The sequence below is a fragment of the Camarhynchus parvulus genome, chromosome 3, assembly GCF_901933205.1.
Source record: "Camarhynchus parvulus chromosome 3, STF_HiC, whole genome shotgun sequence".
NCBI lineage: Eukaryota > Metazoa > Chordata > Aves > Passeriformes > Thraupidae > Camarhynchus > Camarhynchus parvulus.
The window spans coordinates 78,386,114-78,402,362 of record NC_044573.1 but is presented as its reverse complement, the minus strand read 5'-3'; the positions used below and the strand labels follow the sequence as shown (position 1 = coordinate 78,402,362).

At 36.2% G+C, this 16,249-nt stretch overlaps 1 protein-coding gene across 5 annotated transcripts in view; it reads left to right on the top strand.

The window, feature by feature from the left end:
- Window positions 1-16,249, top strand: part of ASAP2 (ArfGAP with SH3 domain, ankyrin repeat and PH domain 2) — an 82,840-nt gene that overhangs the window by 20,166 nt on the left and 46,425 nt on the right. For all 5 annotated transcript variants that reach the window (XM_030946006.1, XM_030946005.1, XM_030946003.1 and 2 more), the window contains exons 3-5: window positions 2,665-2,810; window positions 11,433-11,507; window positions 13,038-13,087. In XM_030946006.1, coding sequence (XP_030801866.1) covers window positions 2,665-2,810; window positions 11,433-11,507; window positions 13,038-13,087 — 271 coding nt within the window. The remainder of the gene's footprint in view (window positions 1-2,664; window positions 2,811-11,432; window positions 11,508-13,037; window positions 13,088-16,249) is intronic.

Here is a 16,249-nt window from a genome sequence, read left to right as displayed (position 1 = left end):
TTGTGCTGCCCACCCAGTCTTGACAAGAAAGGTTTGGAGGCTTCTTCCACCAGCAGAAACATCACTAACCAAGCCACTTTTCAGCCCCTGGGGTTTCTTTTAACAAAACAAACCCCATGGTCCCTCACTCAGAAGAGTGACTGGATTTTTACTATAGGTTCCCTAAATAGTTAATGATGTTATAATAAAATAATGTTTTGTCTTTCTTTTTTAATGTGAGTTTAGAAACCGTAATTAAGGATTACATAGTGACTCTCAATTTGTACATAGCTTGGGTTCTTACTTAAAGAAAGCCTCTAAATCCTCAAAACTGGATCAAGTTTCTTTTTTTTATTTCATAGCTTTTGTTTGTAGAGAAACTTTAAAAATTCACCAGGAAAACACCATAGGACAGGTAGAGTGTTTTGGAGGGCTCCATCAGAAAAGTAGATTTTTGTGTTCTTCAGAAGCACTTTGGGGGTACTAGCTCAGTTAATAGTACTGCTGCAAAAAACTATCATCAGCATTCTGGGGAATGTCTTAGAATCCAGAAGAGCAGTCCCCAGGATGCTGGGGCATAGAAGACTCCTGGTGATGCCATGTGGAATGGGTGCCATGCTTGTTTCCTAAGGTAAAAATTCAGCATGGCTCAGCTACTGGTTGCACATCTAACCGTAAGACTTAATGGTAGCAGCCTTTTCACCTTGATTTCATGCAGGGGCACCTTTCTCTTTTTGCTGTAGGGGTTGTAGCCTGAGCTCTTCTCTCACCTAAGCTAAGCTGGGTGCAGGAAGCAGCAAAAATGCAGAAAGCAGTGTGGAAATAACAAACCTTACTGGGTAGATGTGAGATCTAAAGGAGCTGTGACCTGCCACATCCTCATTTTTGCTGTCTGTGCCAGTTCACTGAAAGCTTGTTCATGTGTATATATGTCACACAATAGAATTAGTTGAACATCCTTACTTCATCCTACAGCAAAAATTTTGCTAAGTGCTCAGCCCTTGCTGTTGATGCTGAGGAAAATTAGTAACTTTCAGTGCTAGTACTCAGTTTTAAAATTTAATAGCTATCTGAAAACTATCTGTCACAGGCTGCAAATTCAAGTGCTCAAGTTAAAAACTTGTAGAATTAATGCTGTTTGTGTAATTCCCATTCTGCACATACATGATGTCAGTCTTTAATTACATAGTGTTATACCACTACTGCACAGGGTTTTAGTTTCATATACTGGAAATTAGAGAAAATTTGTAGCTGTTTAGGAAACAAATATCTTGAATGGCATTCCAGATTGGATGCATGAACAGAGGTTTTCTTTTAGTCTGGAGCATGGTTATATAACCAATTCACTGAAATTTGGGAAAGGACATTATATCAAAAATACTTTGGATATTAAACATGTTTATGTGTAAAAATGGGCTTGAAATGAAACTGAATCATTGCTTGTTTAAACAGACTAATCCTCTCTAAATAATCTTCAGGGTTTATGCTAGTCTCATGTAATGACCAAGACAGTCTTTGTCCTTATTAATGCATAATTGTTTTCTAGGGTGGGGAGTTTTGTTTTTTTTTCCCTGACTTGCTTTGAAGCTTTAGAAAATGTCTACAGCTAGAATAAGAAATAGGCAATGTTAGCTTTCTCAAGTGGCAACTTGGTGTGCTTTGTCCACATGCTCAAGCATGATATGGTCACTAAATCTGAGTTCAGAAAAACTTGTTTCTGTTTTATTCCATGGGTCAGGTTGACTTTTGGCAAAGGGACTTTTTATGCCTCTCTATATAGGCAAGTAACCTGGTGACCTAGGAGTAAATCACTTGGGCAGAGTAGTTAAGACACTCAGATTTCCTTTATATTTGAAATTATTTTATGCCCTGATTTCCTCTCATGCCCTGGGCTGAATAACCCCCCCAACATGTGCAGCTCAAAGCTTTCTGAACATTGATGTTAGATGTGTGCTGCATGAATTGTCCTGGTGTAGCCCAGGACCACTGGATGATTTCTAGGGCAGAGCTTCTGGTTTTGTTGTCTCAGAAAGGAATCTGGTTGTCATGAACCAGAACTGCTTTCAAAACTGAACTGGCCTGTGGTAAATGCAGATTGCTAGGATTTGTTTCAAATCCCCACTGCTGCCCTGAATTGGAGAACTAACATAGATGTGGTTTGTCCTCCTCTGCAACATGCTTTATAGTCCTTTTTCCTAGGATATATGACCCAAGGATATTTGATCTCTTGCCTTCTGTTATAGAGATCCAAGACTCTGCCAGCACACTTTAGCTCCTCTGCTTCTTTGTCAGCACACAGTAAAGCATAATAGCACGCAGTTAAAATAAGAAAGTGTTAATAAAAGACTAAAATCTGAAAGTTCATTATAGGAGTTGGGAGTTGTTATGAGGTCTATGCTATAGTGCAGAAATATTATGGGTCTTTCCAGGATGTCAGATGTTTGTCTTGTCTTGGCACATTGTCATTTGTACATGTGGATAGGTACATGCAAACTGGAATTAGTGAGATATGCCATACTTCTGGCATATCAGTGTTAAAGTGTAAATAATGGCTGGTTTTTGTATCAAGTAAACATTTTTAGCAATAACTCTGGAAAGCTTTTTTTTTAAAAAAAAACCATAAATTGTGAATATCAATAACCTTTTATCTGCTGATGATATCTTCATGTTTTGCTCTTTTTGAAGCTCATGTGGAAAATGAAGAACAGTATACACAAGCACTCGAGAAGTTTGGTGGCAACTGTGTTTGCAGGGATGACCCAGATTTGGGAACAGCGTTTTTAAAATTTTCTGTGTTTACAAAGGAATTAACTGCACTCTTCAAAAATTTGGTAAGAATTACTTAAGAAAAACGTGTTGGGATTTTAAAGCCAAAAGCTGTATTTTGGTATTATAACAGCTCTTTGTATTGAAGACAATTTGTGTTTTAGCAACCACTGTTCTTACAAAATTCTCAGCTTATGAAAATATCTCATGTCCTAGGTTTTCCCCTTGCAGAAGTCAAAACTCAACCCAAACCAAAGAAACCAGAAAAAAAACCACCACAACATAAAAACACAACAAACCCCGCTCTTCCAACACTTCTCACTCCTAAAAGCTTCCCACAATAGTTATAACATACATTATAAAACACATCTCAATTTGCTTTAAAATGTGAAACCAGCAAAACCCAACTTGATTTACTGCGTGATCACGATGTTTTACTTTACTTTTTCCCACTTTCCATTTGTATTTGTAAAGGGAGATTTTAGTGGCCCTGGAAGAGAGCATTTTTGCTTCTCAGTGAAATGAGTCAGGGAAACAAATCAAGCAAAATGCTAAAACAACAGTAGCATCCATTGGGGACCAATCCTACAGCTGAAGCCAGTAAGTCTTAAAAGCCTCTTTGGTGAGCCAAATGGGATGGAGCCAAATGGAAGAACAGGATTTTTCATTATAAATGGAGAATTTTCAGCCTCAATTTCACATTAATCAGAGGGTGCAAAAAGGGCAGATTCTGATTACATCCTTGGAGGTAGAGCTATCCCATATCTCAAGTACCAAATTTACTTGAATTCACAGAACTCTTATACCAGGGGCTAGGAAGGGGAAATGACCCAGATTCCCAGGAGCATTTAAAAGTCTGTGTCTGCTGAAATCAATGGCATGAAGGCACATCAAACGCTTTTGTGAGTCTAGACCAAATGTCTGTAGTTTGCAGCCAGCTGGTCATAATCACTTCTTTGGGGAATGTTTCCAGCTGATAGGATTTAGGGCAGTACCATTCACTCCTGATGCTGTCCTGTCTTTTTATCCAATCATGGTATTGATGAATACAGCCACGAATGTATTTATCAACAATGAAATGTATTGCATATTGGTTATATTGGTTTGAACTTCTTTGGATGTACAAATACTATCTGAGATTATGTATCAGAAGAGGCATCCTGATTCAGTGGGAGTCAGTTATCCCAAGTCTCTCATGCAGAGGCAGGCAGCTCCTATGGAAAGGAAAATTGAATGGATCTTCTAATTGATACCTTCTGTTGACACAAATCCCCTCTCTATCATATATTAATTGCAGTATGATGAATTCATTAGGCAAATGGATCTGGGAAATGTGATATTTAAGTGGTTTTAAAAAGCAATCTGCTAAAAGCTACACTCCCTCCCCAGAAAAATCTTTCAATGTATTGCATTTCAAGGATACTTTTTAAGGCTAGGTGTTGCTTTTTTACCAAAAATCTTAGCTATTTGTTCTCTTAAGACCAGAAACTATTATTTTTGCAAAATGTTTCTGACAAGAATAAATTTTCTTCCATGCTTTGGAAAGGAAAAATAACCAAAATATGTATTTATGGGATGTTAGAATGGATGTTTTTGTTACCTTTTGTTATCTACCTAAGTGTTTTGTGTGTCTTCTCCAAGGAATATTTGTAGTTCTTTTTGCTGTGTACTGTTTTTTTTTAGTAACAGCTATGTCCTTTTGCTTCAGTTTGTGTGTATAAGAAGAGGCTATGTCATAAGAAAGTAGCTAAGTCTGTAGCTTTTCTCAGTTTGTGGTTCTTATTTTCTCTGTTTTTGAAGGGAAGAGTAATTTTGCATAGGCATGAATATAATTTCTGTTTTCAATATTGCAGTAGCATAGGCACCTTCTCTCTTTATTACTGCCTGGTGAAGAGCGAGTCTCTGTAAAGTTCTGCTCCTTCCTGATATGCCTCATATTGTTGGGATTTGAAGCTTTTTGTTTTTTCTTGACTAGCAAAGGAGACCTAAAGGTTCTTGAATTTGGTGTCTCAATGAGAAAATAGTTTCCTCCAGAAAGAAATACATATGAAAAAAAGATGTGACCTTTATTATTGCTTGTAAATGCCATATTTATGAAAAAGAAATCTAGAATAACAAAAAATTATAGCCTTATATAGCTTTGCCTATTAGAAGTTAATGCCACTAGAAAAAATGTTTAGTAACTGGTCATTTTGAAAATCTGTTTATAATTTCAGTGTTTGAGGTCTAGTTTTCTAGAAGGTTACAAGGGTATTGACCAGTATAAAAGTTTCTGTACAGGAATTGGAAAGAATTTGGGGTGTATTTTGTTTAAGTCGTAGCCATATGTGCATTCTCAAAATGAGGTGACCTATCAAATCTGAATGCTTTCCACATAATGGTATTAAAAACAGGCCTCTCCTTTGGTGTTTCCTTGTAGCCCTCCACATGTTTTGGTTGTAAATGTTTTCATTAAAAATGTAGCCAGGGCCATTCAACAGCAACCTGCTACTGTTGAAAAAACATTCTGAAAGGTACTTTTTAAATAGACCTATCTCTGGAGTTTCACAGGGTGCTGAATTTCCACAGAAGATTTTAACTGAAGTGGATGGGGAATGTGCAAGGAAGTGAGAGGACATGTTCAGACTGGAACAGATGCCAAAGCTATTAACACTGGCAAAGCTTTAGGGCTACTGTCAGGTTTTGCTTTGTCATATATTTTACTTTTGTTTCTAGAAGCTGATCTGTTCTGTCAGCTCTTGGCCTGGATGGCATTTAGAGCTGTAGCTCTAAAGTCCTTCTGCACACAGATTTTCCTTAAACTTGTCCTTTGTAAGGTAGAGGAAAGCCATTATAAAGATGTTCTGCTTTAACTGAAGTTTCAGGTGCATGTTTTCTCTAATAATTTTTAAAGTTTCCCAAAAGACTTTGAAGTTTTTATGGACTTATGAAGGCAATAGTGTTTTAAAGCATTTCAATAACAGATGAAGTGTTTTTGTTTTTAATCCTAAAACCTCTATACTTACTATTCAAGTTAAAGTTTAAGTCTTGAGGTTTTTATAAATTTGCTATGCTGCTTTTATGTGTGCACTTTAAAATAGTGCATAAAATTAAAAAAAGAACCCACCCTAACCTTTGTAGTTTTACTTCATTTCTGAAGGGATTTATAAATTCACCTTCAAGAAATGAATTTATATTTACTGTGTACAAGATCCTTGTAACCACTCATTTTAGCCATTCTAGCATTATTTCGATCACTTTGTGATACATACTATGCAATTATTTTCTCTTGCCAAAGTTCTGATATAAATGTAAAAGTTTTTTTTTCAACTTCTGTTTTTTAAGAAGATTGAGCAATCAGTTTGTCTTTTTTGGTAGTGAGAGATCTGAAAATGCTAGAGGCCATTTTCAGAGATAAGGTACTACATTTTGTGACAAGCACAATATTGCTGTTGATGGCAACCTTGTTACTAACTCCTAATAGACTTAGGCCACCCACTAGAGTAGGCAGCGCTCCCGGGTGGGTAAGGTCCGTATGCTTGTAGTGTTAATTATTATTCCTTCTTAAGTATAGTGCCAAGGGATAAAGGTGTGAGTCTTAATATGAAAAATGTTAGGACCAGGAAAGGCTCATTGCAATATGCTTGCACTTTAAATATTTTCTCCTTTAAATCCTGTTAAATTTCTGCACTGAAAAGAAATAAACTCTGGTTGTGCATTTTTGTCAACACTTCTTGGAAAGGGGTTTGATCTGTGAAGATGAAGTAGCTATTTAACAAATACCATTTTCTGTATTTGTTGTTATACTTACTTTTTTCCTTTATTTTTCATTTATATAAATTTAAAGCTAATGAAACATGCTGCATTGAGAGGAGTGGATCTGATATTTCCACTCTGTGGAAGACAGCTAGAACTAAGAGATTTTATTTCCTATTAATAATCCTTGGAGTTTTAGTCACAAAAAATGGAAGAACAGCAGTGGTATTTTTCTGACCATATGCTCTTGCTTTACTTACTTTTTTAAATGTAAGAAGAAAGAAAAATTGCTTAACTGTAAAAGGTAACAGCAAAAGTGAAGGAATTATCTTTTCTGTATTATGTAATGAACTTGAAAAATTTATGCCCAGAATTTTCTTTATTTAGACCAAGGTGTTAAAACACAATGTTTGGTGCCTGAACCTTCGCAAACATATTTTTGTTTATAAGGACTTGCTGAAGCTCCTGAGAAAACTCTACATGTTTGCGATTGGAGTATTATATATGGAGCTTAATGATTTAAGTTGTGCCCTTTCAGTTTTTCACCAGTACACTTGAGGAAAACTTGGCTAACAGTGTGAGTTAAAAAAGAGTACTCTTTGATTTATGCTTGTAGAGATATAAACCAAGATGTAATAATTCCTCCTGAGAAGCATGAGTTCAGCTCTACCTGGAATCAAGTCTTTATTTTTTTGCCAAAGGTTATTGATCCAACTGGAGGAAATTCAGAGGACAGTAATAAAACGTGATTAGGGCTTCAATAGGTAGGTTTATGAAGAAAGTTTAAAAGAATGTTTACTTCACAGATAACTCTGATTGTGGAGGAGGAAAATAATAAATTGTGTATAAATGGAATCTCACTCTGAAAATGTTAGGTGAAGTGTCCCAGAGAAAGTGATAGAAGCCTACCACTTCGGTCTTTCAACCTAGGTTAGAAAATGTGCACTCTGGAGTTCTCCACTGGCAAGGAAGCAGGGCTAGAATAACCCCAAGCCACTTCCTTTTCTTTTGCAGCTCTTCGTTTTATGCTTTTCAGATTTCCCATGAAATACTTCCTAATAGCAAGTTCCCAGTTTGGGGTTTGCATGTTAGTGCTAATAATGGGGCTGATGCTGAGTAGTCCATGGTGGCCACACTTGGTATCTTGTGTGAAAGCATTTTTGTAGGCAGCTCCATATGGACACTTAGTGGTGCTCAGCTCCCGTTCTGCTGGAGTCATTTTCCCTGTGGGTGGTGGGTGATGTCCCAGCTCAGCCACACCTGTGCTGTAGGGGAAAGGGGGTGAGGACAGGAGAGGGGCAGCACTGTGTCCTTGTGTGTGAGGGGAAGGCACAGTGCAAAGATGAAAGTTACACCAGTCTTTGTTACACATTTTTCTGAAGTCTTGGGGGTAGATGCTAAACCTTAAAGTTTAGACAAACAGTGTCTCATCTGTACAATGCCCATCTGTGGATGCTCTGATTTTCACTTTCTCCCTGCTGTGTTGATTGGCCTTGTCCTACTAAGCTCATGTCACTAAGAAAATTATTGGAAACTATTAAATCCAATAGCTCTTGCCTTAAAAAATTGAAAGTAACTTAAACAATGATTTGTCAGCAGCCAGTACTGCCATCACCTGTACACACACAAGCTCACTGATGGTTGAGAAGCCCACAGCCAAGTACAGGGACTGCATCTAAGATTTAGTAATGACAATAGGAGACATATCATACTGCTCAACTGCCTGAATTTTAGTTTAAACTGAAAAAGTTTTAAGTTCTGCATGTTAACAAATACCATTTTCTGTATGCATGTTAAGAAAAGTATTTAACTTCTGAAGTATACTGGAAAGGTTTTTTTTCCTTTTGGATTGGATTTAGCAGACAAAATCTACAGAAGTACTGCGGGCACCAGTATACAAAGCTCTTGGGGAAAAGAGCTTTATGTTAATCAGGAGGGCTGGCAAACAGTGAATTTAAATGTTTAATCAAATGTCTTGAACCACTTGAACATCTTTCCCCTTTACAAATGCTGGCTTGCTTGTTGCCTCTACCAGCACTTCTGGCAGCTATGTGTTTTGTTTATATGTTCTCTCCCCTGCCATTTCTTCTTCTCTAAGCCTTCTCCAACTTAGGAAGTTTTAATTTTTTTACACTGTCATCTTGTTGGAAACTGTCAGAGGAAAACATTAAGTGCCAAAGCAGCAAAGTTGGAAGTGGAAACGAGGTCAACTATTTTTTTTTCCTTTCTTTGTTTTTTAACCATGTGAAATGTGCTAGTGTTCCTCTGAGACAGGATGACATTAATTTCTGTGAAGCTTTCTTGCACCTTTGTGTATTTTTAAAGCACATTTTAAAACATAAAGGAGTCAAAATGTAGAGTCCATTGCATATGTTCTAGCTCCTTGTACTCTGCACATATTACTGCATCTCTGTATGCCAAAAATGGGTCTATATTTTTAGATAGTTCCGCTTATGCTTCTCAAGAAAGAGGGGAAAAACATGTAAGATCTTTCATCTGCATACTGCTTGCTGACTTATAAATATGAGGGAGTATGATTCATCTAACTGGGCTAATAATGACAAGTTCATGTATTATGTATATTTACTTTTGTTACAAATAGAATAGGAGCATAGGGAATACAATAGACTGATGGTAATGTACAGGTGATAGCACACAGAAGGAATGAATTTGAATAGGCAAACAGTCTCTAAACTTTTAAAAAGAATGTAGAGTTTTTCTCTTGTTTTTGGGGTTTTTTTTTAAGTTGCTTTGGACTCCAGGCCTCATGGTGTGAAATTCTAGCAAATGTCCATAACTATTTTGGAGTCTGATTGATGTTTACACATGAGTATGTTTGGGATAATACTTCAGATGGTTTATTTTTTTACAACTTAAAGAAAAATCAGTTGTCTTTAGTGTGCTGCTGAGAAATGCTTTGTTCTTTATTCCTGTGTACTGAATTTGAAGAATAATGAAATGGAGGCTATGGAAGTATTGACCCTTAAGTTAGACATTTGACTACATCATACTCATAAAATAGACTAACAAAGTAGAAAACTTCACATGGAAAGATACCTTGAAAGAGACCTCTTCTCTTTTCCATCTGAGTAACCATTCTGGATGTGCACTTACAGCTTCTAGAAATTTTGGAGGTCTTTTATGTAGGTGTTGTGCAGTTTAAACCTTTGCACTTACCCCTGTATCTATAATTTTATTACCTTTGGGATTGGTTGTGTTGATATATGCATGTGGTAGTACTGCTGAGGACTTAGGAGGTGGATGGTTTCCAGTGCTGCCAGCTAAGCATGTGTACATGTTGTTCATTCAGTTTTTACAGGAAGTATTTAAAAAAACCAACCCCAATACAGAGCTGAAATATAACTTGTTGATTCTGAAGGGCTGTGGTTGGGTCCTGCAGCTTGTTGGGGAGGAAGAAAAGTAGGGTGGAGGAGGGGAAATATGATTTGTGTTAAGAGTTTGAAAGACCAGATTTTCTGTATTTCTTTAGCTTTTCCATGCAGAGACAATCTGTGTAACCTTTAAAACTGATGAAGGTTTACTTTGACAAAGTAAATGCTGTAAGGTAGTTTCTTTGAGGAGGAGAGACGGGGACAGTGGGGCTTTGCTGGTTTGTTTTAACAAAAACTGCTACATATCGCAGAGTCTGTTCTAGTGAGGCCACCAAGTAACTACAGGGTGATAATATTTTGTATTTTACAGTTCTGGGAAGACTGAAGCATCCATAATTGGAATTATTTTTTTCCTTGAAATTTTATTATTCTTTCATCTCTGGGTGGGTTGCACTAAAGGGGACTTTGACATCCCTGACATTATTCCTTAGAAGTAAAATCATTTGTTCCTACATGATGCCAAGTTCTTTCTGTAATTGGAACATTTGAAATCCATCTTCATGTAGAGATTTCAGAGCTTCTTGGGAAAAAAATCGCATTTTAAAAGAACACCATAAAATACCAAAAAAAAGTAACTCATCCAAGGGCATGAACTGCTGAACATCCACTTTTGCTGAACTGCTGCAAAAGTTATTCTGATTTTTTTTCCCTTTGTGTTATTCAAAAGTATTTTGGGTTTTGCTCCTCAGAGCAACCAATCCTTTTGAATAGTTAGTTTAAATTCTCTGCCTAGATATTATGGTCCATACCTTGAATGTTTTCCCTGAATCATAAAGGATTTGATATACAATCTTTTCCTAGATGTCTTATTCCTACAGTCTTTCTTTGTTCTTTTTACTTACTAAAATATTATCATAGAGATATTTAACAAAAATCATTATTATTTTATCACTGTCTTAATTTGAAATAATTTTTATCTTCTTGAAGTACTTATTTTCTCTTGAATTACTTGCATGCTGAAGCCCTCATTAAAATCTTATTTCAAAGTTTGCATGAGATAAATAAGGCAGATGTACTGCTTTTTAAAAACAAACGGAAAATATTGGAATGGTGGCTATTTTACAGGCCAGCATTCTTTGTCTTTATAACTCTGTCAGAGTTAGATGCTGTGTATTGGGAGAGTAGCAGATATGCTTTATGGAATAGGTCTGAAGAAGCTAGAACATAAACAAGGTTAATATAAAATATGCTCATGAACTTAAAATTATCAGTGCTAAAAAATTGTATACATCTGTCCATAGAATTTAAATGGGGAAATAAGGCAATGTAAAAATTAGTGTTCTTATTTTGCAGACACTGTTGGATGAGGTATTTATAATCAGCAGTAATTCTGGAGGTTTCCTGCTGGTTTGGGTTATAGTGTTTCCAGAGTGAGTTTAATTAACTTGTGTTGCTTTCGTCTTTGATTATTGGCTGTGCTGATAAACATTTCCATAAGGCAGGGACAGAAAAATAATATGTAAGATTTCCTTGTGGAACTTGCTGAAATGTGTGGATTAAGACAGTTTACGTTATGTGTCTAAATATATTAACTGATTTGGTGTAATTTTCTTGTTACAGATTCAGAATATGAACAACATAATCACTTTTCCATTGGACAGTTTGCTGAAGGGAGACCTGAAAGGAGTCAAAGGGGTATGTCTTTCCTCCTATTAATGTATAGGATTGTTGTTGGTACAGTAGATACATTTAGCAAGTGTATTAATCTTATGTGTTGGAAGCTGTAGGATGCTCAAGTAATATATTAGCTCAATAAACAAGACTGTGGGGGTTTTGTTTGTTTTTTGGGTTTTTTTGTGAATCAAGTCATCCTTTCTGTTTGTGCATTCACATACCTCATGTTCTTGAGTGTGTATACAAAACAACATTTGAGAAGCTTTAAAAGCAGGCCTGAGATGCAGAAGATAAGAAGATTCAGATATTTACTTAGTTAAGGGTAGTACTATATTTTTAAGGATTTTTAGCATACTAAACTTACCTGGAAGTATTAAGAAACACAGATTAGACTGTATGAGCATAGGATTTTTTTTAAGAAGAAGAAATCTATTTGTTTATGCCCAAAGGACATTTCCTCTTTGAAATAACAGCAACTTAAGACTCAAATGATGATATGTTTATGATAAATTTCAGAGCCTATGGCGAGCAAACTTACTTACAAAGCTTTTGCTTTGTTTACTAGTGAGCAAACAGGAAGTGACTGGCAGCTATTGTTCTAGGACACTGAAGGAAGGAGAAAAATATGTACATAGACTAAAAATGGTTTCTGTAAATTACTGGAGCATAAATAGATTATTTAATAAGATAGTCTTATTGTCTTTGTGTTGTTTGCTTACTACATTTCACTCGTGTTTTTCTCTATGTCAGAATAAATGCATTTATTACAATACAGTGTTTCCCCACTGCCTTGAGAATATAATCAAATGCTACTTTGGTTAATTTAATAATTATCTCAATCATTAATTAATATGTAAGAATTAGTTCTTAATCTGTAGTTGCAAAGATTTTCCAGTGTCTGACAGTTGTAGTTGTCTGTTCTCTTGAACTTCATCAAAATTTCAGCTCTTGCATTTTCAGACATCAGTGAAATAACTTTACAACTTGTTAAAATAATTTTATCCAAATTACCTTATTTAGAGGAAAGAAGATAAAGGAATTTGGAATGTAAGTAATTCAGAATTCTCACGGAATTAGTTATGCTGAGCCATAAGGTCTATACTGTTCCCATTAAGTCTGGAAATTTGATTTTTTTAAACTTTAGTGTGATGAATCAAGTTCTTAGCCAAGGCTATACCACAGCCTGGAGACAGGGACTTTTTTCCAGTATAGGCAGAGATTGAATGATGAGAAAGCAGTTACTTTGATTAATTGCATAGTGTGGTCTTGGGATAGATAACATGTTGTTATACCTTTTAAGGAGTAAAATGGAGCTGTGAAAATCATAGTAAAGAGCATCCTAGAGATGCTTTTAAAAACATGGGTGTTTTAATTCTCTTTGTAAGATTAGTTTTCCTATGTGCAAGATTGCTTTTGCACAACCCTTCAAAGAGAGAGTGAAGTCCCTTATTCTAGTAGGCACTGCAAGGTGCCAAGGTGTGTCTTCATTGTTAGAGCCACAGTGTTTTTCATGTAAATAGCTGGTTGTTATTTTTTCTCTTTTCTTGACAGGACCTGAAAAAACCATTTGATAAAGCTTGGAAGGACTATGAAACAAAAGTGTATGTATTTTTAAACTTTTATTTAAGAGGGAAATGTAACTGAAATCTGTAGAGGTTATTACTTAATGCTGAGGTTGAATGTTCTCAGCAGGTGCAGCATATATTAGAAGTGGATGTACACCTATCTGAAGCTTGTGAGTTGTGTCTTATGTTGTGGATCTAACCCTACTTAGCATAAGCCACTTGTTTGAAGTTACCAGATACACTGTTTAAACAAACAGCTATAAAATAAGTTTATAAAAACTGGAATTTTATATCTAGCTAAATAAATGGAATGAGTCAACAAAGCTCAACATCTAATATCAAACACAATTTATTCTGGTTCCTAGTAAATCTTAAGTGGTTCAGTGTCCTGCATCAGAGACAGCTGTTTCCAGGGTTGGCCAGGTCAATTGTATCAGTACAGCTGACAGTCTCTGAAGTAGAATTTTGTAGTGAGTTTTATTCCACATTACAGTATTACCTGGACTGACTATCAGTTTTGTGTCACATGTTCAGTGTCTTTGTTCTTCTGAAATAATGCTGCCTTGCATCAGACCATCTCTGATGATACATGTCCAGAAGAATCATGTATGATGACACTATTTATAAGAAATAACTTGCAGATCCACAGCCAACTAGACGGGCTGAAAATCCAGCACCATTTATGTATTTTTTTAATTGCACAAAGTTATAGTGCAGTAGTTATAGACTTAGTCTGTCTGAAGTCTTCAGAAATTATTCCTGTATCTGGTTTACCCACAAAAGCAACCAGTTAGCTAAATTTCATTATTCCTTTTGTGAATAACAATGAGAATGGTCTAGTTATTGCTTTCTAGCATCAAATTGTGAGGAAGACCTGTGTGGCTTTTGGTTTTTGAAGCTGCCTAGCTATAGGTAGATTTTCATAAAAGGACATTCTGAAATACTGAGATAAACCTCTGGTCTGATACTAAATCCATAGAAGATTGTGTTGGCTCCAGTGTTTTATGTTTCTGACACCGGTGAGCAGTCTCATTTGGTGCCATTCCAGTTATTGACTATTAAGGTAATTAAAATTTCTAATCATTGCCTATGTAGTAGTTGATCTCTGAGGTGGGCCTTAAAGAATAATCCTATAATTTAGTCTGTTGTTGTCTAGCACTGCTTGATTGCTGGATTTGAAAGCTTGTTTACTTGTGTGTGAGTATTCATACTGACAACCCACGAAGTTTATGTGCCGAATTTAAAATAAATTTGTGCACTGCTGGGACATACACCAAGAGGAATGTTACTACTGGACCAAGACCTCTAGTGCTTTTAGGATTTCTGATCTAATATGCACTAGGATGAGTGTGTTGAAGTGATGTAAGGATTTGTGCTTGATCATCAGTTTGTTCAGAGCTGGCATTTCAGAGTTGGATATACTAGAAATATTTTCAGTTGTTATTTAATTTAATTAAGTAATTGCGAAGTAAGAAATCCCCTTAGAAAATGTATTTGTGTATTTGGGGATTTTCATTTGAGGTTATGGACATGTTGGAAATGTTATTTTGTGTGCTGTGTCATTCAGGATCTGAAAACGTGATGCTGACAATGTGTTTTCTGTCTGTGGCATTGAATCCATTGCTGCTTGTATGATATAATGAGATTTTTTCTTTTTCTTTCAACTTGCAATCCTTTAGAAAACCTTTTTTATGACTTTGCTTTCAAGTAAGACACTTGGGTTTTGATCTGAAACGGGTTTCCTTTTTCCAGTTGCAGTTACGTCTACTTTCTGCAAGATTTTTTAACAAATGAAGCAGACCTACTTGACAATGCTCTTTTCTAAGCCATTTACATGTCAGGTTATTCAACATGCAAAATTTGAAGGTAGCAAACATTTATCAGAAATTTTTTCAGATCCATGAACCATTTTTTTGGTATTTCTAAGTGGTGGGCTGGTACAATTACTGAGTGCTGCATTTTTTTAAGTGGCTAGATGAAAGCTCCACATCAATATTTTGAAGTTTTAAGCTCTTAGTCTAGTCTGTTGGACTCCTTGACTTTGATGTAGACCAAAGGATCATCTGCTTGAGGCTTAGGATAGAGAGCCTGGGAATTCTGTGTCAATTCTTTCAAATTATGGGCTGCTTTTTTTTTTTCTTTTTTTGTAGGCTATTCCGCAACAGTGGAAATTACTTTTCATGACATAAATTTGGCAGTCAGGGAGTATTGTTTTTCAGTGCAAGCTGTGTTGCTTATACCAAGGAGCAGACAGTTTTCCATGATTTTGTTGAGTTAAAGTCAGTCTTGGAATCTCCCTGAGACCCCTGCCCGTAGGACTGTGAGATTTGTCAGACCTCTTGTACATAAGATCAGTTCCCAGATAAATAGAGATGTTACAATCTGTCATTATGGACCATTTGTCTTTAAAAACTAGAGATGGCAATTTTAATGATGTGATTTTCAACTTAGGATGAGAATATTAATTTGAGCTTGAATTTGTTCAGGTCATCTTTTTTCTCATACTAATTTTTTGACATAGAAAAACCGTGAGGTTTTTCTGGGTTGCTATTATACATGCTGCTGAGGTTTGTTAAGAAAATAACTCTTTTCATTCTGTGGCCATCCTGAATGGATCTAGACTTCCTTATAGCTGTGTGTTTTGATAATCTGTAGCAGTGGGTGGATGCAGCATCACCTCAAGAAGTCTTAATTGCAAACTTTGGGGGTTTTGTTGTGGTATCTTCATGCTCTCTGCTTTAATAAAAAGGACAAAGGAACCCAGGAGAGGTAACCTGAGTCTCACCTACAGCTTGTGTTGCCAGAGTTGAGTGGTGGATGTAGGTGCTGATAGCCAGAGGTTTGCTCAGCCCTCTTCAATCTGTTACTTTAGGTAACTCCTTGTTTGGATTGTGCCTAAAACCAATTCTAGGTGTGTGCTTAGTGAGCTGTCTTTTCCAGTGATATTTCTTCTAACACGTGAATAGCTCTTTTTAAAATTCTTCCCCCCTCTTTTTTATTCTTTCCTTTTCCATTTTGGTTAACAAACTATTCAGGGCTCCTAGGCTGCTCTTTTTCTGCACATGCCTCTGTATCATATGCTTAACATCATATTGTTCATCTGCATTTCCTAGTCACAAGTTCAGACCTGTGAAGCTACGTGCCAGATAATGGAGTAGTATTTCTGCAGTCTGTTGAGAAGTGACAGTTTTCATATTG